At 35.9% G+C, this 26,315-nt stretch overlaps 1 protein-coding gene across 5 annotated transcripts in view; it reads right to left on the bottom strand.

Annotated features, from left to right (window-relative positions):
• PIGN (phosphatidylinositol glycan anchor biosynthesis class N) overlaps nt 1-26,315 on the bottom strand; it is a 100,232-nt gene that overhangs the window by 64,500 nt on the left and 9,417 nt on the right. For 4 of the 5 annotated variants that reach the window (XM_049619768.1, XM_049619767.1, XM_049619771.1 and 1 more), the window contains exons 4-12: nt 17,912-18,040; nt 16,875-17,127; nt 13,692-13,813; nt 13,079-13,177; nt 10,945-11,051; nt 6,409-6,533; nt 4,995-5,125; nt 3,995-4,111; nt 1,007-1,047 (exon numbers count right to left, since the gene is read on the bottom strand). In XM_049619768.1, coding sequence (XP_049475725.1) covers nt 1,007-1,047; nt 3,995-4,111; nt 4,995-5,125; nt 6,409-6,533; nt 10,945-11,051; nt 13,079-13,177; nt 13,692-13,813; nt 16,875-17,095 — 963 coding nt within the window. In that variant the 5' untranslated portion in view covers nt 17,096-17,127; nt 17,912-18,040. The remainder of the gene's footprint in view (nt 1-1,006; nt 1,048-3,994; nt 4,112-4,994; nt 5,126-6,408; nt 6,534-10,944; nt 11,052-13,078; nt 13,178-13,691; nt 13,814-16,874; nt 17,128-17,911; nt 18,041-26,315) is intronic. The other variant, XM_049619770.1, reaches the window with a different exon arrangement.

Raw genomic sequence — 26,315 nt, 5'->3', positions numbered from 1 at the left:
TGGTGAAAGAATGAATAAAGAAACTCTCATCTAATGTAGATTTGAAGTAGGAGTAGTCACAGGGCAATAGCTGAATCTAGATTTAAATCATAATCCAGTCTGGCTATATGTTTTATGATTTTCAAGTTATTCCCTATCCTTCTGATGGTGATTTTTGCGGCAAATTAATTCAACTGTTATTCTAATTTGATACGTTTCCATTTATTTGGGTAATATGCAGCCATCCCTCCTAATGTACTGACAGAGAACAGGCTTCTGCACCCACAGGCCTAAAAATGAGATTCTAGACCTTGGTTTATCCACCACGATAAGCAATGCCAGTTTGTAAGGTGACCTGGTGAGGGTAAAGTATTCCTGCCACCTTCGAGGTCATATACCAACAATGCCTTGCCTTCTACAAATAGTGAAGATGGCTGTTTGCAGAGCATATCTTCAACAATGAAAATTCCATGCTTCATATTTACACATAACGTTACCAGTCCAACTTGATTAGGTTGGCCATGCATTTCCCTGTAATCTAAAGTTTCTAGCTGAGTAATCTATGTTCTTGTTATCTTTTTTTCCATTGCATTTGTAAGCACCCTGGGTAGAATTAAGGATAAAATATGTGTTAATAAAAAAGAAACGGTAACTCACATACTACAGGAAAAAAAAACCCATAATAGGGTTTTATTAGGCCTGTGCTTAGAGCAACTAAGCCAGGCAACCATGACAAGAAATCACAGGAATTTAACAGCCATGCAGATTTCAATTTACATAATAATTCTTTAATTAGCCAATGTTATTTGGAGGGAATCTTCTTTCAGTTTTATGTGAAGCTTTTTCTATTTTGCCAAAAGAAAGATTAGTTGGGTTAAAATATTTGCACTAGAAGGATTTCTCTTGGTAATGGAAATGTTTTGAAAAATACTTTATTATTAATACTCTTGTTCAGATTTTTTTTTCAGCCTAAACTTCTTCTAGGAGAGAAAATTAAATGTGAAAGTGACTAAATTGAACTGAATACCTGATGGATATCTTGCCTCTTCCAGCTCTCTAATCTCCATTCTGAAACAAAACGAGACACAACAGCTGATGTTAGGGTTTAAAAAAAAAATAATAGTTTCATTGTTAAGAGAGATCAATGTGTAATGTGAAACAAAAGTACTGGGAAAGTCTATTTTAAGTCAACTATGAACAAAAAAAGACACTTAAACAGGCACAACTGTATGTTTTTAAAACCAGAATTTAAAAGCATAGCTTTAAAAGTAAATATTTGGTGTTTCCTGTGACGATTTATTAAACTTTCAAAGTGCTCATTTGCAGATCGTTGTTTCAAAGCATCAAAAGGGTAAGGAAGGGAAGATGGAAGTAAAAGGCACAATGACAACAGCTGTCAGCATGACTAGGACTAATGACAGTCCCGCTCCAGGGAGTAATTAAGGCAATTGATGTCTGTTAGACAACCTAAGCCCTTCCTTTTTGCTGTAATGGCAGTTGCTTGCAAAAATACTTAAAAATGTAGCTGTGATGTTCCTACTGTCCACGAATCCCAAATGTGAAAATCCTATAGTGAGTTACAATTAAAATTGCCTTCAGAGATAACCTCATTCCTCTATTTTTCCACATATAAATTCAGAAATTTCAATAACCAGTAATCAAAACAAATGATTATGAGAGAGCATGTCTTCATTTAATGACTTTAAGATATATTACAAAAAGGGTTCTAAGATATTTTTATGATGAAATTTCCTTTAATAAGCTAGCGAAGTTTAAAAATATGTTCCTGGTTCTACTAGTCAGCTACTAAAAATTCACCCTAATTACCTGATAAGGAAAAGATGCACATTCCCTTTCCCTCTAACTTATGACACCTAATATTCATAGAAGAAAAAATGTATTCCTCTGTAATGATTCCTGAAGTCAGGTTATTCTAAAATATTAATTCACTGAGACATCAAGAGCCAAAGTTTTATATCCTCAGTACAAACATTCTATTGAACCCAGCTTCTATTAGACCCAATCTAATTCATTTACCACAGAGCATAGGAATATAAAATGCTGAAGCTGCTTTAGCAAACAGTGTGGCAGTCTGCAAAAAATTAAACACAGAGTTACATATGGCCCATTTATTCCATCACTAGGTACCTACCCGAGAGAAATGAAAACATGTCTACACAAAAACTGGTACACAAATGTTCATACATTTGTGTCATTGGCACTATCGACAGTCAAATGTGGAAACAACCCAAATGTCCATAAGATGATTGGATAAATAAAATATGGTCTAGACACACAATGGAATATCATTCAGCTGTAAAAAATAAACTATTTATACGTGCTACAACACAGATGAACCTTGAAAAAAATTATGCCAAGTGGAAGAAGCCAGACAAAAAGACCCTACAGTGAGTAATTCCACTTACAGGAAATGTCCAGAATAAGCAGATCCAGAGAGAGAGGAAGTATAATGGTTGCCAGGTGATGGGGAGAGGGGGGGAAATAAGGTGTGACTGCTATTGGGGAAGGGGTTTCTTTGGAGGTGCTGACAGAACAGTTCGTAATTAGACAGTAGAGGTGATGATACAGTCTTGTGAGTATGCTAAAAAGAAAAAAAACCTGAAAGGTACACTTTTAAAACATGAATTAAAGTGGCAAGAGAATTTTATCTCAATACAAAAATAAATTCAAGAAAAGAGTCTAAGGAAATTTTATGATGCAAACCAAAGAGTTTCCTATGACAGAAATATATAAACATGGCTGTGAGTGTGAATCCCTGGAGAAGATTTTAAAAAGAAAATTTCCAGGCCTCACCCAGACTCATGGAATTAAAATATCTAGTGACAAAGTCTGGAAATTTGCTTTTTGTTTGCTTTTAAGTCTATTTATTTATTTTGAGAGAGACAGAGAGAGACACGTGGAGGGGCAGAGAGTGAGGGAGAGAAAGAGGATCCCAAGCAGGGTCCCCACCATCAGCACAGAGCCCGTGTAGGACTCGAACTGACGAACCGTAAGAACATGACCTGACACAGAAGCAACAATCAGACATTTAACTGACTGAGCCACCCAGGTGCCCCAATGGAAATTTATTTGTTTTTTAATCTGTATTTTTAACAAGTGTTTTGGATAAGTTTTATACAAATAATCTGGAGTGAGGCATTTGAAAGGAATTTGTTTTGTCCAATTAATAAAAAGTTTGGAACTCTAAAAAAAAACAAACCTTACCTCACAAAATAAGCAGAGCTCCAGGAAAAAGGAATTCATTTTCCTCATGGATTAGGAAGGAAGGGAGGCTTGGGTAACACAGAAAGCCTTCAAAAGTACTAGAGACAGGGCAAAATCAGTCCAGGTGTGAAATGTCAATTGTGACATATGTGTGATTTATCTGATTGATAGTCTTTGCAGGTTAAGGTATGACTCAGTAGTTTAATGTAAATCCCAGCAATAAAAATAGGCTTGTGGAAAAAAAGTAATAGTATAATTTACATTTGTAACTTCATAAGGCAGATAACTAAGACTATATATTTCAATCTGAATATTATAAACCAATAATGAGAACTATACAAAAATAACACATAAAAATAGTAATGATACAAATATCAAAATGAAAACTGTAACTTGAAAAGTGATTTTTTTAAGTTAAACTTTGGTTTTATTTTATTTTAATGTTTATTTATTTATTTTGAGAGAGATAGAACAGGGAAGGGGCAGAGACAGAGAGAGAGAGGGACAGAATCCCAAGCAGCCTCCGCACTGTCAGTGCGGAGCCCAACGAAGGGCTTAAACTCATGGACAGTGAGATCATGACCCGAGCCGAGAGCAAGAGTCAGACAATTAACTGAATGAGCCATCCAGGCGTCCCCCTAAACTTTGGTTTTATTTTAAAATGTTTTTTTTTTAATTTTTTAAAATTTTATTTAATATAATTTATTGTCAAATTGGCTTACGTATAACACCCAGTGCTTATCCTTTAAAATGTTGTATTTATGAAAACAATAAAGGTAAACGTTTATACCTTTCAAAAATGCATCATCAAATTTCTGAGCTGATACTTTTTGGGGATACTTGATTCCAGCTCCCCAAGTGACAAAAGGAGTTAAAGTCTCTGAAGGATGACCAGCCCCATGGGAACCTACAAATAAGACATCAAGAGTATTAAGACAGGGATATAAGAAATTATACCTAAATATTTATTTATTGTTTAATCGTTTTAAAGAATTGACCCGTATGTATTTCTACTTCTAGCCACCACACTCCCAAATGCGTGCAACTCTGCATAACAATTAGTTTTGAAATATTCCCAAAGCAAGTCAGAGCATCAATAGACAGGCAAAAACCAAACAAAAAGGTCTGTTGACTGGTTGAAAGAAGAACAAGAATATTAACAAGAAGACTTGGAGGAGATGCGACCAGCGTAGTGCCACATGGGACACGCAGTCGGTCAAGGCCAGGTCTGTTCTGGAGAGGACAGCAAAGTCTCTTGATGAGTTTCTTCCAGGCCACTCTGGCTGGTGTAACCAAAAGCCCTTTATAGAGTGGAACCAGCTCACTAGAATTCTGTACTGTGATGTGGGGACCCAAACTTCATCTTTGCCTTGTTTTGTTCTCTGTGCACACACTGTGTTTGCCTTGGGAATCTCACAGAAAGGACAAGGTCATCTAGGGTAGACTTCCAGGAGCCCCAGGATTCCTGGTTATACCACCTTACTCTTACATTATCATCACTTACAGTTAACGCTAGGTAGATAAATAATAGGATAGGCACTTTTTGTTTTCTTCTCCATACTTTTCTCTAATTTCTCATTTTAAATGAGAATATGTTCCTTTTATAGTTAGAAAAAAGATCCTTTATATAAGATCAGGTTTTTTACACTAACATGTTAAGCATGCAATTGCCTGTTAGACGTTCTGCATATAAAAAGACATTTAATCCTCTTCCACATTACAAGATGTCTGCAAGCTACATTTACAACTACTTTAATCATAAAGTACGTGTCACTTAGAGACAGACTAACCCCAGTCTGTCATTCCATGGTCAGAGGTAAAGATAAATGCCGTTTTCCCATCATTTCCATAAAAGTGTTCAAGAATGGACACCATTTCTTTCATTCCTGCATCCACTAGTTTAATATTGTCCTTATATTCCCTGTTTAAGAAGAAACAGAAGAGCACATTAAAGTTACATTAATTTGGAAAAATAAAATTTCTTCAACATGAACCTAATAGGAATCATCTGAAGTTATTAACTCCTAAATACTTTTATATCTCATCCTTAATATTTTAAAATCAGAGATCTTTATATTGTTAAAGATAACAATCTCTCCTTTTAAAGAAGCATAAGAATCTGAAATCATTTTCAGAAATAGTTTAAAAGGAGAATACTCTCCAATATTGATTAGCAAATATATTTTAATGAATACTTTTTACATCTCAAATGCATTAATTATGATTTTCAAGTTCATGCGTCTCATAATGCACACTATATTGTTTTTGTCACATTAATAGGTATCACTGTTTCAAGTATAAAATGTTCTCATCCCTTAGAGTGTTTGTGACATAAAACATTAATATAACATTATAAGCAAATTATATTTAAGCTTCCATACAGTTGAATAGGTTGGTTTGGTATGAATTCTATCACTTGAAATAGTCCATCATGTTAAAGAAGGGGAGCATGAGGTATTTATTACTGGTAGCTAACCAATAGGCATTATTCACAGACTTAGCTAAACCAAATTCTAAATAAAGAACAAAAGTAAAACATCGATTCTTCCTCTTATGGTCTGCAAAACTGAGAAAAATATTTGCTATTCTATATAAGGAGTTCTACTGAAATAGAACCCCTGTATACAGGGGCGCCTGGGTGGGTCAGTGGACTAAGTATCTGACCTCAGCTCAGGTCATGATCTCACTGTTCGTGAGTTTGAGCCCCGCATCAGGCTCTCTGCTGACAGCTCTGAGCCTGGAGCCTGCTTCAGATTCTATGTCTCCTTCTCTCTCTGCTCCTCCCCCACTTGCACTCAGTCTCTCTGTCTCTCTCAAACATGATTAAATGTTAAAAAAAAATTTTAAAGGGGTGGCTGGATGGTTCAGTCAGTTAAGCATCCAACTTCAGCTCAGGTCATGAACTCATGGTCTGTGAGTTCAAGCCCTGTGTTGGGCTCTGTGCTGACAGCTCAGAGCTTTGAGCCTGCTTTGGATTCTGTGTCTCCTCTCTTTGCCCCTCCCCTGCTCATGTTCTGTCTCTGTCTCAAAAATAAATAAACATTAAAAAAAAATCTTAATATTCTTTTTTTCTCTGCCTTGATAAATGAAGAATATAGAATGTAAGTAATGTGATAATTACAAAAAATATATAATACTTTAAAAGTTCAAATAGAACACCCGAGTCTCTCAAAAACATGAAATTAAACACAGCATTAAAATTACCTTGATGATGGTCGGTGAGCATGTCCGTTTGTATCTATTCCTAATAAATGTAAGAAAAAAACTATTTTTTCTTCATTTAGTTTAGAAAACAAAGACTGGTTGTTTCTGGCAGCATGAAAGAATTCCTATAGGTAACAAATCAGTTAAAGAAATTTAGTCCACTTATTTTACGTAAAAAAAATTCTGATGAAAACCTTGAATTAAATGTATACATAACTATAAAATTAAATTATTTTATTTTGTTTAAGTTTATCCTCAGAACCAACCAACACAAAGTCCTTATTGTCAGTTCAGACATCAACGCTTGAATCATGAGTGAGCTGGGCTATAATTAGGCCAAAAAAGGGTTACAGAAAGGGGACCTTGATTTCATGAAGATCTCCGAAGCGCTGAATAAAATATACCAGGTTGAATTAATATGTTGACAAGAGCCAAAAATAAAACAGTACAAGTGGCGACAGTTTAGGAACATTTTATCATTTTTAAATGTTTTAGGAGCTGGACTACTTCTTGTCCTGTCTCATTGCTGCCCTCGTCCAACTGTTAGTGCTCACTTGAACGGTGTGAATAGCTTCTGAACAAGTTCCTTTTCCCCAAGACTAGAACCTGTTCTTCACGCTGTGTGATAGGAAAATGCCCACTTAATAAAATAGGGGTCGAAAATTATTATATTGTTTCATAATTGCAAACTGGATTCACAAAGCCCTTCTAAGACAATGAATTAAACATCTACTTGCATACACATGAATATGTAAACAAGTTTCTGTGGGGAATACTTATAAACTGCTTTCAATAAGTCAACAGGCTCTGCCAAGATACGTAATTGTCGTTCACATAACTGTCTCTTAGTAGATGGTAACTTTAACGAGGAAAATGTCATTGCCCGACAAAAGTCTGAAGTATTTTTTGAAATAATCCTTCATTATTACAAATACCAAAAAATACAAATGGTGCCATTAGAGAAACCTGCTATTCAAGAATAGAAGTAAAAAAAAAAAAAACAAAAAAACACCATAATATGTAACCTATTGCTATCCTCCTCAAAAGCATAAAACTGCCCCCTAGCTTTCATATACATTCTACTTAGCCCCTCAGAAGTTTTAAATTTAGATGGAAGTGGTGAGTTCTTCAAGAGAATGAAGTTAAATTCTAAAGATATCATTGAAAGCTGACAAAAACCAAAAAAAACAAAACAACAACAACAATAAAAACTAGCAACTTTAGTTGAGGTACGTTTATAATTTGTTCCACGATTGGTAAAAAAAAAAAAAATATTCAGCCATGTAAGAAGTGCTATTCATTCACATATGGACACAAGATATGAGATGCTATGAAATTCTATTCTTGCGGAGCTCAACCTGTTAGATCCCTATTGGCTTTTTAAAAGTTGGTCTTTTGGACCTAAGAGGTTTTGAAACATACCCCTGGCTACTTTCCCCTTCATATCTAGTATACTCAGGACCATCAGCCCCCGCTTTTTCTCCTCCCCTTGCAAAGGCACTCATTCATTTCTGCACTCCACAAATATTTGTTATGCATCAAGGGAGACTGCTAGATGACTACCTCAACACGCATTCTCCCTTTCTGAGTAAAAACCTGTGATTTCGTGAAACATGGCAACGCGCCAACCTTAAAACCCAATTTCCCATCCTCTCTCACAGCTAGATGTGTCTTAGTGGTTGTGGCCAACAAGAGAGAAGTCAAATATTTCAGTCAAAAGACTATAAGGACCCTAAGGCTCTTTGAAATAAATATAATCAGGAAAGAAGGTCCTTTCCAATTCCTTGCACTGTTGACCTCAAACATTGAAGTAATGGCTGCAACTCCAGCATCTCTTGGATCATGAAAAAACTTGGAAGATAAAACGCATGCCCTGAGGATAGAGGAGAAATTCAAGACTGAGCCTTAATGACACCGTGGAGCCATTATGGCAATCCTGGACTGCACCAATCCTGGGCTGCCTACTGCTGGCGTTAACTTTATGGAGATAAAAGTAAACTTTTAAGCCGTATTTCTTCCCTATTATACAGAACTGAACCTAATCTAAACTAATACTTGTATCTATGTACCAGACAATTCCTTGATAGGAATTTAGAGATAACAGTGGGGAAAGTCAGTGTCTCTGCCGATAAGATGAAAATAGGATGGAAGGGTTATCAACCGTGGTCTAGCATAAAGAAGTACTTACGATAGTGGTATTAAGGGAATATAGAAGAGAGTTATCTAAGTCTAACTGGAAGTGAGGTGCAGCAAAGGAAAGCCATGGAAGGCCTATATGAGGAGATGCTGTACAAAGTGAGTTTTGAAAAGCAAAGAGATTCAACATGTATGAACCTCAAGGGCATTATGCTAAGTGAAACAAGCCATTCACAAAGGACAAATCCGGTATGATTCCAGTTATATGAGGTAGCTAGATTAAACAAATACATAGAAACAGAGTGTATGTAGAATGGTAGTTGCCAGAGGCTGGGAGAGAGAGGAAATGGGGAGTTGTTCAATGAGCACCGAGTTTTGGTTTTGCGAGATGAAAACGTTCTGGAGATTGGATACACAACAATGGGAATGTCCTCAACGCTACTGAACCTGTATACTTAAAAATGGTGAAGATGGCTAATTTTATGTTATATGTATTTTACCACAGTTAAAAAAAAAAGTGAGTAGACACTCGCATGGATTTGTTTTGCTTGGATTAAACATGAGTCTTTAGGCAGGTCCCAAGTCCAGATTCCCTCTCTAGCCTTATCTCAGACGTTGCTCCCAGTCAGTATTCCTGCCACACTCAACTCCTTCCTTCAGTTCCTCAAATCTATTATGCTGGCTCTTCCCTCAGGGCCCACGATTTATATAATGCTGTGGGCTTGAAATAGGCTTCCACACTGCAATCCAGCTCCATTTCTTTGTTTCCTACGCTTCTTCAGGGATCATCTGAAAACTCTCAGGAAAGCCTTCCCCTAACTGTCTGAATCACAATTTTCTAAAGATACATTCTTTAAATATATCATATTACTTCCCACTGCTGATGATTTCATGTTTACTGTTATTATTATACATATATACCATATTTTATAAAGTCATGGGCAAATCTTTTTTTCTAATCACTATCATATCGCCAACACTAGCAGTGTTGAAATAAAAGGAAGAAAGGCATAAAATCAGGCCAGCCACAAACTATACCTTCCCACCCACAAGGAATCAAATCCATGATTCCAGAGCATTTTTAGCATTTATGTATATGAAATTAGAAGCCAAGTGCCTTTCAGCATATGCTGATATAAGTAGATTCTCTTACAAAGCAATAATTAGAAAAATAATTTGCTAATTACTTTCTGAAAGAGATTTTATTTAACCTGAAAGTTTTCCCTGTTGACAAAAGCATATGTTAAAAGAAAACAGAAAATTTCAAGAAGATCCTGATAAAAGAAATAGGGTTTATCAAAGCATGCACTGAATACTTAATTCATGCTAAGTAAATACAAAGAGATATGCCGGCATATACTGAGGAACACATTTACAAACTAACAAAAATGGCCACATTGCGAAGAAGTCCACAATGTCAGTCCGAAAGATAGTACCAGTAAAGCAAGAATCATTAAAGGTCAAGCAATGAATGCTTCTTACAACAGATAAATTATAAGTTGTAATTTGTAAATGAGAAACAATGGACAGGAAGAAAGGAGAGCCAATGTCCACAATTAAGATTTTCACACAATTTTTAAAAATGTAAATTCTATTGGGTAGCTGGTGAAACTATGATAATTGTCACTATCAAATAGTCCAAACAACTTTACTTCTTAGAGCAACTCATGGATAGTTTATTAGGACTGATTTGCTAATTTATGTTTGCTTACCTTTCTGGAAAGTACAATTTTTAAAAAATCATCTTATTATAAATATATCACATTTGAACAGCATTTTCAAAAGCATTTTTCATACATTTCACATGGTCCCTCTACTGTTGGAGACTATTGTATGGTCAAAGGAAGATCAAGATTTACCTAGGATTATTCAGCAAACTGGGAATGAAACACAGGTTCCCTGAATTTCCAATCTATGGCTCATTTTGCGGTCAGAAACATGGAATTTTAAAAAGTTATCTTTTCACATTATTAATTTATTTAAATTTTCATTAACTAGGGGTGGCTGGGTGACTCGGTTGAGCATCTGACTTTAGCTTAGGTCACGATCTCACAGTTTGTGACTTCGAGCCCCGCGTCGGGCTCTGTGCTAACAGCTCAGAGCCTGGAGCCTGCTTGGATTCTGTCTCCCTCTCTCTCTGCCCCTTCCCTGCTCATGCTCTGTCCCTCAAATATAAATAAATGTTAAAAAGAAAAATTAAAAAAAAAATTTTCATTAACTGGTTATTACAGAATGTGCAGTTTCTTAGAATCCAGTCTTTATAAAATAGTATGCTACAAATACAGAACTTTCAAGTTCATGCAAGTACGAAAAAATTAAGATGCATTTACTAACAAATCAGTCTCTAGTACTTTGGGTACAACTATGTGTGCTGAAGAGTATCAACTCAATAGCACGCACCTTAACTTTATCAAAAACCCAAGTATCCAGTTTTGTTACATCATGGGCACCAAAATCTTCACTGTCAGCATCATAGGTATATGTAAAAACATGGTCTCCATAAGCACCTAAGGAGGAAATTTGGGGAAAAATATTTTCAACAATTTTTTAAGCCTTCATCAAATATGAAATAGTCATTTAAAGATTCCTGTGAGTAACCAGAATTTTTCACAAAGCATTGTGTATTATGACAGGGAAGAGAAAGATAGGAGGAATAATTAACATTTATTTTATGTGCCTCAGACCATGATTTGTACTTTAACACATGTTATTGTTTTTTGTTCTCACAATAACATTCTAATTTACAGATACACTACATGTAAGTTAATTAACATGGCCAAAGTCACAATGCTGATACACAACAGCACAAAAATAAACACCAAAAATCTGACTCCCTGTACAGATTAACCTATTCAAAAAATTTGTGTGTCTTCAGATATACAATTTAGAATAGATGAAGTCATTTGGTTTACAACACTTCCTAAAGCAAGAAGAAAATTCAAACATTTCTTTTATTCATAGAATATGTGTATTTTTCTAGATATAAGAGAATAAGTATTGTCTATTGCTACATTCTCTGAAGGAGTTAACATTAATCTTACACATTTGCAAGATTTTATTAAGAATCTAATCAACTTAGTGAATTTCTGAGATAGACTCATAGGTCACAAGGAAGAGATATAACAAAGGAATACTCTCTTATAATAGCAATTCAGTTCCAAAGATACTACCACTGCCCAGCTATTCCACTTCCCACATCCTAAGTAAAGATCTCAGTGGCTTTGTTGGTTACCATTACCATAAGAAATGGAACATTTCTATTAGATTGTTTTTGATTCAGGCGTTGTTCCTGTCCTATCAACTACAGCCGGAAGTAAGAAGGTAAACTTAGTGAGTCCTAGAAACTTAATCCATTCTCACCACTGCCAATCCCCCCAAAAGCTAAACTGCTTTCCAAAGAAGGAAGTATATATAAATGGCAAGCAGTCTGGGGTTTTTTGGCTTGCCCTACATAAGGATGTTCTATGAATATAATATGTACAATTCTGAATGTATATTTTGCTTTCAGGACATACAATAATACTCAACAATTCTAATTACTAAGATTACACTTATGGCTAAACATAAGGTTATAAAACCTTTTCATTAGGTGAAATGACCAATCATTCTATTCTCACTAAAAAACATTTAAAAGGGGTCCCTGGGTGGCTCAGACAGTTAGGCATCTGACTTCGGCTCAGGTCATGATCTCACAACTTGAGAGTTCGAGCCCCTCATCAGGCTCTGTGCTGACAGCTCAGAGCCTGGAGCCTGCTTCAGATTCTGTGTTTCCTCCTCTCTCTCTGTCCCTCCCCCACTCATGCCTTGTCCTTCTCTCTCTCTCTTTCTCTCTCTCTCAAGAATAAACATTAAAAAAATTAAAACTAACTGAATAAAAAATACAAAGCATTTAATGACACAAAATTCAAATGGAATCCAATTGATTTTTAGAAAATAATATATAAATGAATTTTCTAATCAATGCACAAAAACAAACACAACAAATCCAAATGGCATAATCTTGAATATGTAATAGAAATTGTAAGTTATAGCATTTAAATCTTTCTGTGAATATCAACAAACTTCTTATAATTTATCAAAACAAAATGAACCAGACATCAACATCATTGTCATAATGAAGAATTACATGATAAGCACATTGCTAAATGTCTCACGAGAATTATCCAATTTAATCCTAAAAACAAACCTATGAGATATAGATTATTATTATCACATTTTTAAAAGGGCAAATTGAAGGTCAGAGAAGTTATCTAACTTTCCCAAGATTATAAAGCTGTTAAATGTTAGAGCCATACAGCACTTCATTGAATCCAAAAACTAACAAGTATATGATGTGCCAATGTTTCAAGTACGACTAAAAGAAAGAATCAAATGGACATGTCCATCCATCGTAATACACATCCCTATGTCAGAGATGTTAAATGTTAAAAACAAGTAACGCAAAAATCAATAAAATACAGTAAGTAATATATAAAAATTACCATACTGATTTATTACCTATACCATGTGAGGGAATATAACCAATGACCCTTACCTTTGGCAAACATAGTCAAGATATCAGGGCTTCCCCAGCTCCATGTGTACTTGCTCTCATTAATAAGAGAATCAAATTCCACAGGATTTTCCTTCCACCCTTCAGGTCATTGAGAGAAGAAACCAATAGTGAAAACAGTAACATATACCTGGTGAAGTATTAGTATAACCCCTAACGTGGTATTCTTCAACTAATGACAATGAGGATTAATTGCAGAACAAATGCAAAACTGGTAAGCGATTTTGTTACATGTATTATACCATAAACTATTTTAAGATTTTATTTTTAAGTAATCTCATATGCCATAATTTTCTTTGAAAGTTTACAATAGATAATTTCCTTCTTACTAAAATACAGAATTTCTTTTTAAGTTTTGAGCTCTAACATCTAGGAAAACCATGGATCCATCCAATCAGATTGTTTCAGGAGCACAGGACGACCAAACCAAAGCTTAATTCTTGAATCAACACCAGTGTGTGTTTATGAGTAAGGCATGCTAAAATACTTGCCAAAAGTCGGACAAAACACACATCACTTTGTGTCATGATTCAGTGTTAAGCAATATTTATGCAACAAATTTTTCATATACTAAAGTCATCCATACAGACAATACCTTTGGCAACTGCACTGACATCTTCATAAAACCCAGCGATCAGGGCCACATGACCTGGTCGAGACTCAGTTGGCACACGGGTATGAGATAAGCCCCAGCTGCCTTCATGCATTATGATATTCCTAAAAGATATTATCGATCAATAGTTAACACAGACTATGATTAAGTCCTGTTAGAGCTTTAGAAAAATAAGATTATTCCAGAAGGAATCAAAATCAAAATGCGAGTCAAAATTTACGAAGGAAAGGAATCTTTATGGGGCACCTGCGTGGCTCAGTCGGTTAAGCGTCCGACTTCAGCTCAGGTCATGAGCTCACAGTTTGTGAGTTCTGATCCCGGCTGAACCCAGACCTAACCCTCTGACTAGCTGGATTCAGCACTGTAAGTAAGCCAAAGTGAGACAAAGAACCATCTTACCACGACACATGTGTATGAAGCCATAAAGTATTCAGATGGCTTGTTACCCAAGAAATAACTGACACATACAATATTCCATCAAAGTGAGATTTCATTAGGTGTGACATGTATGGTATTACGGTCATGCAGGAGAAAGTCCTTCTTAGGTGATACACGCTGAAGCGTTTGGTGGTAAGTATGAGATCTTGCTTTCAAATTAAGCAGGAAAAAATAATTAAAAATTTAAGCACGCGTGTGTGTAAATGTGCGGGTATATTGAGAAAGAAATGTAAATATGAAAATAATTAAAAACTGTTAAACCTACAATAAGGGCATACAGATGTTCATCATTATAATCCTTTCCATTTCTCTGTGCTGAAAAATTCTCAAAATAAAAAATTGAAGGTAGGAGAAATGGCTAGACTCCTAATTAGGAGTTAAATTACATTCCTAAATTTGAGATTAAAACAGGCATAAGTTTTCTTTTGCTAAAAGGTGGTGTCAATATTCTTTAAGTTAAAATATATATATATATATTCTTTAAGTTGTATCCCAGAGAAAGCAAACCACCAGCAACACCATTGCAGGTGACGGACCAGCAGAGCAACCTGCTATACAAGACCGACTGCACTGGTAACGGTTTTCGAAATGAACGCCTGACACCCAAAATAATAACTACTAGGACTGGTTTAGATACTCTTTTTTTTTTTCTTAATGTTTATTCATTTTTGAGAGAGAGACAAAGCACGAGCAGGAGAGGAGCAGAGAGAGAGGAGACACAGAATCTGAAGCAGGCTCCAGGCTCCGAGCTGTCAGCACAGAGCCTGACACGGGGCTCAAGCCCACAAACCCAGAGATCATGACCGGAGTGAAGCTGGACGCTTAACGGACTAAGCCACCCAGGCGGCCCTGGTTTAGATATTCTTAAATACTGACTTACTTCATACTAAAACCAATTTCGGTTAAATGCATGCATAATAAATAAAAAGTCTAAAAACTACTGAACCACTTATTAAGGGAGAAATATTTTTTAACTTCTTCGGTTATTTAATGAGAACTGAACTTTAACACAAAGAGGTAGGTATAAAGAAATTTGGATCTCTCTGTTCAAAAACATTTTCATCAGTTCATGGGGCACCTGGGTGGCTCAGTCAGTTAAGCGTCCAACTTCAGCTCAGGTCACGATCTCACGGTCTATGAGCTCGAGCCCCACATCAGGCTCTGTGCTGATAGCCTGGACTGCTTCGGATTCTGTGTCTCCCTCTCTCTCTGCCCCTCCCCTGCTCATGCTCTGTCTCTCAAAAATAAATAAAAGTTAAAAAAAATTTTTTTTGGTCAGTTCAGATATTTTTTAAAAGACAAAGGGAGGAATGAATAAAACCTTTCACAAACAGGTTTAAAAGAAACTAGAAGATTACTGAAATTGTAAACACACAATGGCTTACAACACAAGGCACATCAACCATGCACGCCCTTGGCCTGCCACCCACCACCCAAATGAGAAACAAGTGCTACCAGCAAAGCTCACCTTTTCCTTCAGAACCAGTATATTTTTATACTATTAATTTGTAATGAACTATATTTCTCTTTCTTTGACAACTAGGAAACTCATCAAAATATATCACCCAAATTTTTAATTATTTGTAGAAATTCATGTGACATATTTTTGTGAACCGAACTTAACTCTGGTTTGATTTTCTTTTCTTACTCATCTTTTCCCACTGCCCTGAGTTGCTCACTTATTTACTTTGATCCTTTAGTATATTATACATTTATCTAAGCCACCATTAATTTATTTCAGGAAATTAACAGGAATCCAAGGTCCTTCATTCTTCTAGCAGTGAACAAACACTTATTAATCGCCTACTATGTTCTAAGAACTGGAAATAAAGTGGTATGCAAAACAAACGCCCAGGCTTCATGGACCCTGCACATGCTAAGTACTATAAAGAAAACGAAAAAACACAGGAAACAGGGGCACCTGAGTGGCTCAGTCATTTAAGCGGCAGACTCTCAATTTTAGCTCGGGTCATGATCTCACGGTCCGTGAGACTGAGCCCCACTTCTGACCCCATGCTGACAGGGAGCAGAGCCTGCTTCCGACTCTCTCTCTCCCTCTCTCCCTGCCCCTCCCCTTCTCACACTCATTCTGTCTAAAAATAAAGAGACATACATACATACATACATAAATCACAGTAAAGAGATAAAAGTAATGATGGCAGGTGAGAATGGGGAAGATGGAATAATATTTTAGATAAATATCCACTTGAATCTGAGTTTCACTCTCTCTACAACAGCATTAGAAGGGCTTTTGAGGGGCTGGCCACTAATCAGAAAAATAATAATTATTTGTAGGAGCCCTATAAGTTTAAAAACTTAAATATTTCTTTTCAAAGCCACTTCATAGAGTCTAAAGTCACATTTAACAGTGACATAGACGTGGAAGGGCTTTCTATATTTTATAGGTGTATTCTGAGTTGAACTCTGTATTTTCTAGTTAAACACCATCGTAATTAGCAATTCATTAGTACTTACGCTTGTCATTATTTTAGAAATGTAACCGGCTTGTTTTATAAGTAAAAGATAAGCCAGGTTTGGAAAATTAGGACAAGTTGGGCCAAGCAGCTAAGGTCACACATAACTCCTGGGAAGAAATAAACCTGTTAATCCACAGACAAAGGCAGATATATATGTGCCCTATTGTCTTTCTCATCATCACTTCTATGTCCACCATGAGATCAAATAATATCAGGATAACATTTTCTTTGTATCAGTTAACATGCTTACCTAATAAATGGTGCTCTCGAATTTCCATTTTCATCTAATTCGTAAAGTGTATCTGCCCGCAGGCCATCCGCAACAAACAGTACTAATCTTTTTGCTGGAGGAGGCAATGGTGTAAACTGAGGAGTCATTCCATGAACCAAAGGAGAGGTAAAATAAATATCGAAGATGGAGCCGAAGAACACAAAATGTACGAACAATCCCAAAATAAAGAAGAGCAGCATATCCAGTGTGACTAACTAGTCTTCGAGGAAAACTGAGAGAGGGGACAAAATTAAATCTGGGTAAACCTTAATGCAATTGTACATATTTTTAAATATTTTGATGACTGCATGTAGAAGTGAACATATATGGTAAAATATCACATAATTTACAACTTCACTTTCATTTACAGTGGTAACAATGAACATTATTTAATAATGAGATAATACTGAAATAAAATATGTGATAAAATACACTCGCACAAAGAGAAAGTTCAAGTATGATACACAATTAGCACCACTAAACTATTTATGTAGAATAAATGTAAGTGCATGCTAAGTTCAAAAAAACTAACACAGGATTAAAAATCAAAGAATTAAATGAGTGTTAAAATGAATCAGGGTTCAGTCAAATCAAATCCTGTATGAAACAGAAAATCATGCATGGTGCTGTTGGCTGCTCATATGACCCCACCACTGATATTCTTGGAATTTAACATTACTTAAATGTTTGCGGATTTCTTTTGACTTTTGGTTATCAGTTCAGGACACTTGTAGATTCTCCTGATAATCACCAAGTTGAGCAGGTAACATGCATTTTTGTCTATTTAGCTGAATTATAGGAAGGAAAAAGTAGTTAAACTCCATGTGTTTCGGAAAATGTATACTCATTAAGGGAACACTTTCAGTTCCCTGAACCAATATAAAAAAAGCAAAGGCTATATTCATTTATTCAATGAAAATGTTTGTGCATATATTCTGTGCATAACTGTGTGTGGGGTACAACCGAGAACACCAAGAAGACACAGTCACATATCTGATAAGCTTACAAATACTTACAGAAAGAAAAGTAAGCAATATGAAATGTTTAAATAATACTGTAAGACAGTATGCCATTAACTGCCAAGATCAAGTCCATGGGAGTGTTTTCCAAGTCAGTCTATAATTTACTTCTGTTGGTCAATCTCCCTGCAGATTAAAAACAACAACAAAGTACTCTTAACTTGTCTTTCTTGTAATATAACTACATCAGTTACATACAGTGACCCTTGGCTGAAAAACACCAAAGATGAAGTCGTTTTAATTATAGACATGTCTTATTCTTCCTGGCCTAAAGAATTACATCATGGAAGGTGGCAAAATACCTTGTAAAAACCCTAAAACATTGGGGGGGGAACCCTTATCAAGGTCAAGCAGATCATAAAAAGAATATGAAATACAGTAAGCAGCCAAATTATGGGCCACTATTTTCCTAAGAGAATTGAGTCAAATAAGTATTAAAGACATTCCATAAAGTATAAAAAGTCCCTTAGTGAGAAGATGCAAGACCCTCAGAATAAATATTCTTTTTCTAATATATATGAACTTCAACTACACAGCAAGCACCATCTTAACAATGGTATTCTGAACATAAAAATAAAACAATCACTGTGATACATTTGGAAAATGCAGAAAAATCACCTATGATTCTACCACCTAAAGAAAAGTCAGTTACATTTCTTATAGTTTTTATCCACTCTACATTTTTATAAAGGCTCACAATTTTATATATTTTTATATATATTTTTCCTTTTACATTAAGGGAAATACATTAAGATTTCTTTATTACTTAAAAAAAAAATCTTCTTGGTACATACCATTTACTATTACCATGCTCTATTCTTTTTTTTTAAATATATGTCAAATTTAATATATGTCAAATTGGTTTCCATACAACACCCAGTGCTCATCCCAAAAGATGCCCTCTTCAATACCCATCACCCACCCTCCCCTCCCTCCCACCCCCCATTACCATGCTCTATTCTATGGGTACACTGAAATTTTCTTGATCACCCCCATGCTGTTAAACATCGAAGTGGTTTTTTTTTCCATTTTTTCACTATTAAAAGTGTCAACATGATTTGTAGTTTTTATATTAACTTTTAGACATTTCACGTGTTTAACATACTGTGTATAAATGCAATACTGGGTCAAAGGCTATGAGCCCCCTTAAGGTTTTTGATACACTGTATCCAGATGCACTTTTTTTTTTTTTAGCTAAATACTGATTCTCCTAATGATAAACTAATGTAACACATGCAATATAGATTTCTCTTGTTTATCTCACAAGCCCTCCTAAAGAAAAAGCTATCCCTTCAAATAGATGCAATGTAATTTGATAAATTGAAAAGGAGACATTGAGAGCAATACTCTCAGTGACAAGATTTCAAATAGAGAAATTGTTATTAATAACAGTGTTTCAAGAAAGGAAGGTATGGTCAACTGTGTCAGATAAAGACTGGAGTAAGAGTGGGGCTGCACAGTGACTTGGTGGCTGAAGGGTGTCGTTAACCTCACTGAAGAATTGCAACAGACTACTAAGGGCTGAGTCCTATTAAAGTGCTTGTTTGGAAAGTGAACAGGAGGTAAGGAAGGGAAAGACAGTGGAATGAATACAGCTTTTTGGGAGAGCATTAACTCTGAAGAAGAAAAATGAAAATTGACATAGGGCCACTAGATGGTTTTCTTCTCCTAGAAATAAATTTGGGTGCTGAGGAATGATTCTGAATGCAGAAAGAGATGAAAGCTGGGGAAACTGCAGGAGTTACAAATCCTTGTGAAAGCCAGAAAAGATGGGACGGAGAGCACAAGTGGAGGAGACGACCTACTCCTAGTTAGCCTGGGACCTTCCTGCTTTTGGCCTTGAAGGTCTTGCAGCACCTGGGAAACCTCTCAAGTCCACACAATCTATCTTGGGCTCTTCGGTTGACTCCTCCCACGGCAGCCTGCCTCTCAAATTTCTCACATCTTCTCAACTGTCACCTCCTCAAGGTTTCTCTGACCACCGGAAGTAGACCCCTCCCCTTCATTTTCCTTGATTTAAATAATCACACATTCTGGGGCACCTGGGTGGCTCAGTAGGTTGAGCACCCAACTTTGGCTCAGGTCATGATCTCACAGTTTGTGAGTTCAAACCCCGCATCGGGCTCTGTGCTGACAGCGCAGAGCCTGGAGCCTGCTTCAGATTCTGTGTCTCCCCCTCTTTCCGCCCTTCCCCTGTTGCACTCTCTGTCTCTCACTCTCTAAAATAAATACACATTAAATAAATAAATAAATAATCATATATTCTGTATTTATAATAAAAATAATATCTAGCAGCCCATTTTTCAATGCTAACAAGGAATTCTGCTATAATTCTTTCAGATCCAAAAAACTATCTACTAATGGATGTTTTTAATTTTCTTAAACATATGCTATTAAATTAAAATTACCCCTGTTTTTCTTTTTGAGTGTAAGGGCTCTCTGTCATACCTTCCACTTATTTAAACGTTAATTATTTTAAGATCAACAGTCTTACTAATTTTTTCCTGAAGCATTCTAAAGCATTCTAAATTTTCTGAAGCACCTACTTTTTAATTTTTCAATCAACTTTATTAAAGTATAATTTATATATAAAAATGGACCCATTTTAAGTTTTATGTTTTGGCAAGTATGTACTCACATAAACAGAATCGAGATCTAGAATAGTTTTCTCTTTCTAAGAAGTTCCCCCATGTCCCTCTGCAGACAATCCCTGCTCTATAGTCCTGACCATAAGCAATCACTAATCCGTCTTCTGTGATGCACGATTAATGTTGAGAGGCGCCTGGGTGGCTCAGTTGGTTATGCGTCTGACTTCGGTTCAGGTCATGATCTTGCGGTTTGTGGATTTGAGCAACGCATCAGGCTCTGTGCTTGACAGCTCAGAGCCTGGGGCCCGCTTCGGATTCTGTGTCTCCCTCTTTCTCTGCCCCTCCCCTGCTCATGCTCTGTCTGTCTGTCTCTCAAAAATAAATAATAAACATTAAAAAAAAATTCAAGCAAAAAAATGAAAGATTAATGTTGAATGTTCTAGATCATCACTGAGATGGAATCATAATAGTTTATTATATCTATTTTCATTTAGCATGTTTTTGAGATTCATGCAGGTGATTTAGTTGTTTTTCCCTTTTTAATTTTAAGAAGTCTCCCACTGTAGGGATATACCACAAATTGTTTATGTATTAACCTCTTGAAGCATATGTGAATTGTTTCCAGTTTCTGGCTATTATAAATAAAGCTTCTTAAAACAGCAAATGCACAGGACTTTATGTATACATGCTTTCATTTCTCTTGGGTAAATATGCAGAATGAGAATTGCTGGGTTAAATGGCAAGCAGATGTTTAAATTCATATAAAGAACTGCCAAACTTTCCAAATTGCTTTACACACCTGTTATACACACTGTTTTTTCAGAAAGTGCTTTAAAACTTTATTGACAATCTATAATTTTGCTATAAGTGCCATTTAAGAATTTAACCTAATTTTTATAGTAAGTGTAATGTGCTTTACATTCTTTTATATATTGTGTATCATGTATCTCCATAGTAAGAGTATTCAATTATAGCACTAGCTACTTACTATTGACTGTCTACTCTGCATCAGATCCTGCATTGGGTACTTTACTTACATTCTCTCCTCTAATCCTCAGAATCTGCTTTTTCAACTATGTATTAGAACCCCATTTTCATAGCAAAGAGTCTAATAGGGCCTAAGTGATCCTCCCAAGATAGTAAGAGGAAGAGCTGAGATCCGAATCCTGGGTCACATCACTGGAGAGCCTGAGCTTTTCTAACACTTACTCAGATAACCAGTGCGTCCAGAATTGGTTTCAGTATCTTTCTTTGAGGGGCTGGATGGCATTATGGGAAAGAGTGTGTACTGAAGCATTCCACTGCAGGGATTCAAATCCTGTCTTCTCTACTTACTGGCAGTGTGACTTGAAGCAAGTTATTTAACTTCTTTGTGCCTCAGTTTCCTCATCCGCTAAATGGCGATAACAATAGTACCTTCCTGAGGTGTTATTAGAATTGAGTTAATATGTGTAAAATACGCAGAAGAGTGCCGGCCAGAGTCAGCACTCATTAAGTATTAGCTAATATTGTTCCCGATGTACATGAAGCTGGACTCATCATGTGAGAAAAACTTGTTTGCTGCCCTTGGTGAGTTTAAAATCTAATTGAATAGATGTAAATCTCTTGGAGAACCAAATCCCAAACTATGTTTCATACCAATGCATCAACTTTAGCTTCATTGCTCTGCTGCCACTTTCCTTATCTATATGGGTGTTTTGTTGTTTTTTTTTTTTAATTCTGGTAAGAACACTTAACATGAGATCCACCCTCTTAAATTTTTAAGTGTACAATACAGTATTGTTACCTATAGGCACGATGTTGTACAGCAGATGCCTAGAACTGATTCATCTTGCAAAACTGAGATTTTTCTAGCTATTGAACAACAACTCCCATTTCTCCTCCCCCCACCCAGTCCCTGGAGACCATCATTCCACTCTCCACTTCCATAAGTCTGACTCTCTTAGATTATCTCACGTAAGAAGGTCATGCAGTGTCTGTCCTTCTGTGACTAGCTCATCTCAGCCAGCGTAATGTCCTCCAGGCCAGAAGTGTCTGATAGCCCCAGTTGCTCCATTTATTTGCCAACATATTTGGTATTTTATCCTGCTTAATTTCACCTTTCCTAAAGTGGGAGTGTCCTTGTAACCTACTGTGGTTTTAATTTACATTTCCCCAATGACCAGTGACATTCAGCAACTTCTCATGTTTAACGGACATTTTCTTAATGTTCTTCCCCCCCCCTTTTCATTTTTTTAAGTTTATTTCTTTATTTTGAGAGAGAGAGAGAGAGAGAGAGGGAGAGAGAGAAGGAGAGAGAGAGAGAGAGAGAATGAGAATCCCAAGCAGGCTCCCCACAGAGCTGGATGCAGGGCATGAACCCACAAACTGTGAGATCGTGACCTAAGCCGAAAACAAGAGTCAGACACTTAACCTACTAAGTCACCCAGGTGCCCCTCCCTTTTCATTTTTAAGTGTTTTTCAAAAAGCAGTCCTTTTAAATTTTGGTTAAGTTCAATTAATTTTTCTTTGAGTTATTTGTTTTGTGTCCTACATAAGGAATTTTTGTAAGTGACAGCACTTTTTTAAATACAGATTTTTAATCTTTTTTATTTGAAAGTAACTTCAAACTGAGAAAATAGTTGCAAGAATAACGGTACAAAAACCAGTATACCCCTTAGCCACACACATCTAATGTTCACATTTTCCCCATTTCCTTTATCATTTTTTTGTCTTGCCTCTCCTCTCCCTTCCTCATCTATCTTACGCCTCGTGTACGTACATGCACACCCACGTGTGTATGCACGTGTATACAATTACGTAATATTGTTTTGGAAGCATCTGAGGATAAGTTACATACTCTGTGGCCCTTAAGCTCTAAATACTTCAGTGTTTATTTCCTGAGAACAGTGGTGCTCTCTTACAGCAGTCGTCAACTTCAGTAAATTCAACATTGGCATTTCATCTCATCTACCAGCTGTACTCCAATTTTTGAAGTGCCCCAATAATGTTCTTTATAGCATTTTTATAGCTCTACTGAGGCATAACTGGTCTATAATAGATTGTACAGATTTAAAATGTACAATACACACAGGCGAGATAATGAACATACCCATAACCCTCAAAACTTTCCTCATGGCTGTGTAATTCACCCCTACATACTCTGTAGTTTTTGATATTATTGCAAGTGGTAGTTTTTATTTCAATTTCTCCTCGTTAGTTCTTCAATCACCGATTTTTATACACTCACCTTGTATCCTGCAACAGTGATAAGTAGCTTTTATGTAGATACCTTTCAATTTTCTAGAGATAATTATATCATCTGTGAATAAAGGACTTCTTCCTTGTCAATATAAATGTCTTTCATTTTTGTCTCATGTTTAGCGTACTGTCCAGAATCTCCAGTATTCTCCGGATGAATAGAAGCAGTAACAATAAAAATCCTCGCCTTGTTTCCAATCTTAGGGTGAAAGTTGCCAGTTTTCCAGGCTCTGTAGATTTCCCTTATTAAGTTAAAGAAATTCACTTCCACTCTTCATATCACTGTCACATCCTAAAATCACGAATGGATGGTGGATGCTGTCAAATGCTTTTTACTGGACCTATTGAGATGATCGTGAGTATTTGGTTTTTCTATTTCAGTCTCTTAATGTGGTGAATTATATTGATTGGATTACAAATGTTAAAACAAGCTTGCATTCCCACTTGGTCATCATTAAGTAATATCTTTTCTATAGACTGTTGGATTTCATTTGCTAAAATACTGTTTAGCATTTTAAAGCAATGTTTATGAAAGATATTAGACTATAATTTTCTTTTCTTGTGATGTCCTTGGTTTTGATATCAATGAGTTTGGAAGTATTGCTTTTATTTTTTGGAAGAGTATGTGTAGAATGTGTATTATTTCTTCTGTTATTGTGTAACAATTTGCCAGTGAAACCAATGGCTTGAAGTCTTCTTTGTGGGAAGGTTTTCAACTATAAATGCAATTTCTTCATATATATAGGGATATCCAGATTATTTACTAATTGTTGAGTGAGTTTTGGTAGTTACATCCTTTAAGAAATTTGTCCATTTCAGGGGCGCCTCAGTAGCTCAGTCAGTTGAGCTTCCAACTTTGGCTCAGGTCATGATCTCATGTTCTGTGAGTTCGAGCCCTGCATCAAGCCCTGTGCTGACAGCTCAGAGCCTAGAGCCTGCTTTGGATTCTGTCTCCCTCTCTCTCTGCCCCTCCCCAATTGGCACTCTGTCTCTGTCTCTCAAAAATAAATAAACATTAAAAAAATTAAAAAATAAAAGAAATTTGTCCATTTCATACAAATTGTTAAATTTATTGGTCTAAAATTATTCATAACATTTTATTAAATTATTCTCCTTTTTTCTATCCTCCAGTCCAGGACAGAGTCTATCAAATATCATATTGAGTTGTTTAAAGTAAGCCAATTTTCAAGCACTTAATTCATTTCAGTTAGATCTTAAACTCTAGTCAGAGCTAAAGTATACATGGTATATTTGAATATACAGAAACTCACACTGATTTAAATATCTCTTGTTTATCATGGAAAAGTTAGTACTCTCTTTATCATGATTACAAATAAGCAAACACCTAGATCACTTCTCACTTTCATTTGCATTTACAAATAACTCTCTGGACTTATCTTCTCTTTTTCCCATTGTTATTACACAGCTTTTCTGAATAGAGTAACAAAGTCTGTGTGTTAAAGGATCATATAAATTTTCTACTACCCAAAAGCTTATTTAAGTAGTGAAACAAAAATTTTATTTGAGAACTTTGACCTTCCTAGAGCTGTAATAGCCAAAATAAGAATTGTGCTGTTGTATAAGAACAGCAGGATCCCAGTCATATCACTCCTTGTCTTAGTCTCCTTACTCCTAAAAAAAGACACCATCAGCCTGATTCTATGACAGGAGTCCAATGGAAAGTAACCAAGACATGTAAGGTACAAATGTAAAGTGCTAGGAATACTCTAAACAACTCAATTGTTGATTAAAGCAACTCAACTTTTATTTTTATTTTTCAAATGGAACTCAAAATAGCTGAGTTTACATTATTTTGAAAGAAAGTAATAGAAAAGAAAAAGGCGTACTGTATTTTTCTATTCCAGTCAAGTCAACTTCATAACTCCTTGATTACGGACTTGGAATATTCATTATCACCAAATATTAATGACATACACACTGTGTTTTTATTTAATATTTCTCAGTGTCCAGTTGGGTTCTATTTTCAAAAGAGCTTGTGTTTTTTACTTCTCCACATTCACAACCACCACAAAAGTTCATCATTTCCTCACCTGGACCACTTCAAAAACCTATAAATGGGTTTCCCCACTAAACTACAAGATACAAATTTTTCCCTTCCTCAAAGTAATTATCATATATTGTACTCTACAAATCCTACTAAATTTCATTGGCGATTATATTTTATTCTAATTGGTCTTCAGGAATTTTATACACAGGTCTTAACCCCAAACTCATGTATTCCTAGCCTATTTTCAAGTGATCTTTATACTTAAATAATTTATTTCAATATAAGGAAAATAAGGTCAAATAAGGATATTAAAAAGAATTCCAGGAAGGAAGGCTCCTGGGTGGCTCAGTCCGTTGAGCGTTCAACTCTTGATTTCAGTTCAGGTCATGGTCCCAGGGTAAAGGGATTGAGCCCTGTACTGGTCTCCATGCTGAGCATGGAGTCTGCTTAAGTTTCTCTCTCTCTCTCTCTCTCTCTCTCTCTCTCTCTCTCTCTCCCTCAGGCCCTCCCCCCCACTAAAATAAGAAAAATAATAAAGTAAAAACTTAAAATTAAAAAAAAAAAA

This window comes from Panthera uncia (assembly GCF_023721935.1).
Source record: "Panthera uncia isolate 11264 chromosome D3 unlocalized genomic scaffold, Puncia_PCG_1.0 HiC_scaffold_8, whole genome shotgun sequence".
NCBI classification, from domain to species: Eukaryota; Metazoa; Chordata; class Mammalia; order Carnivora; family Felidae; genus Panthera; species Panthera uncia.
This window is presented reverse-complemented; position numbering and strand designations above follow the sequence as displayed.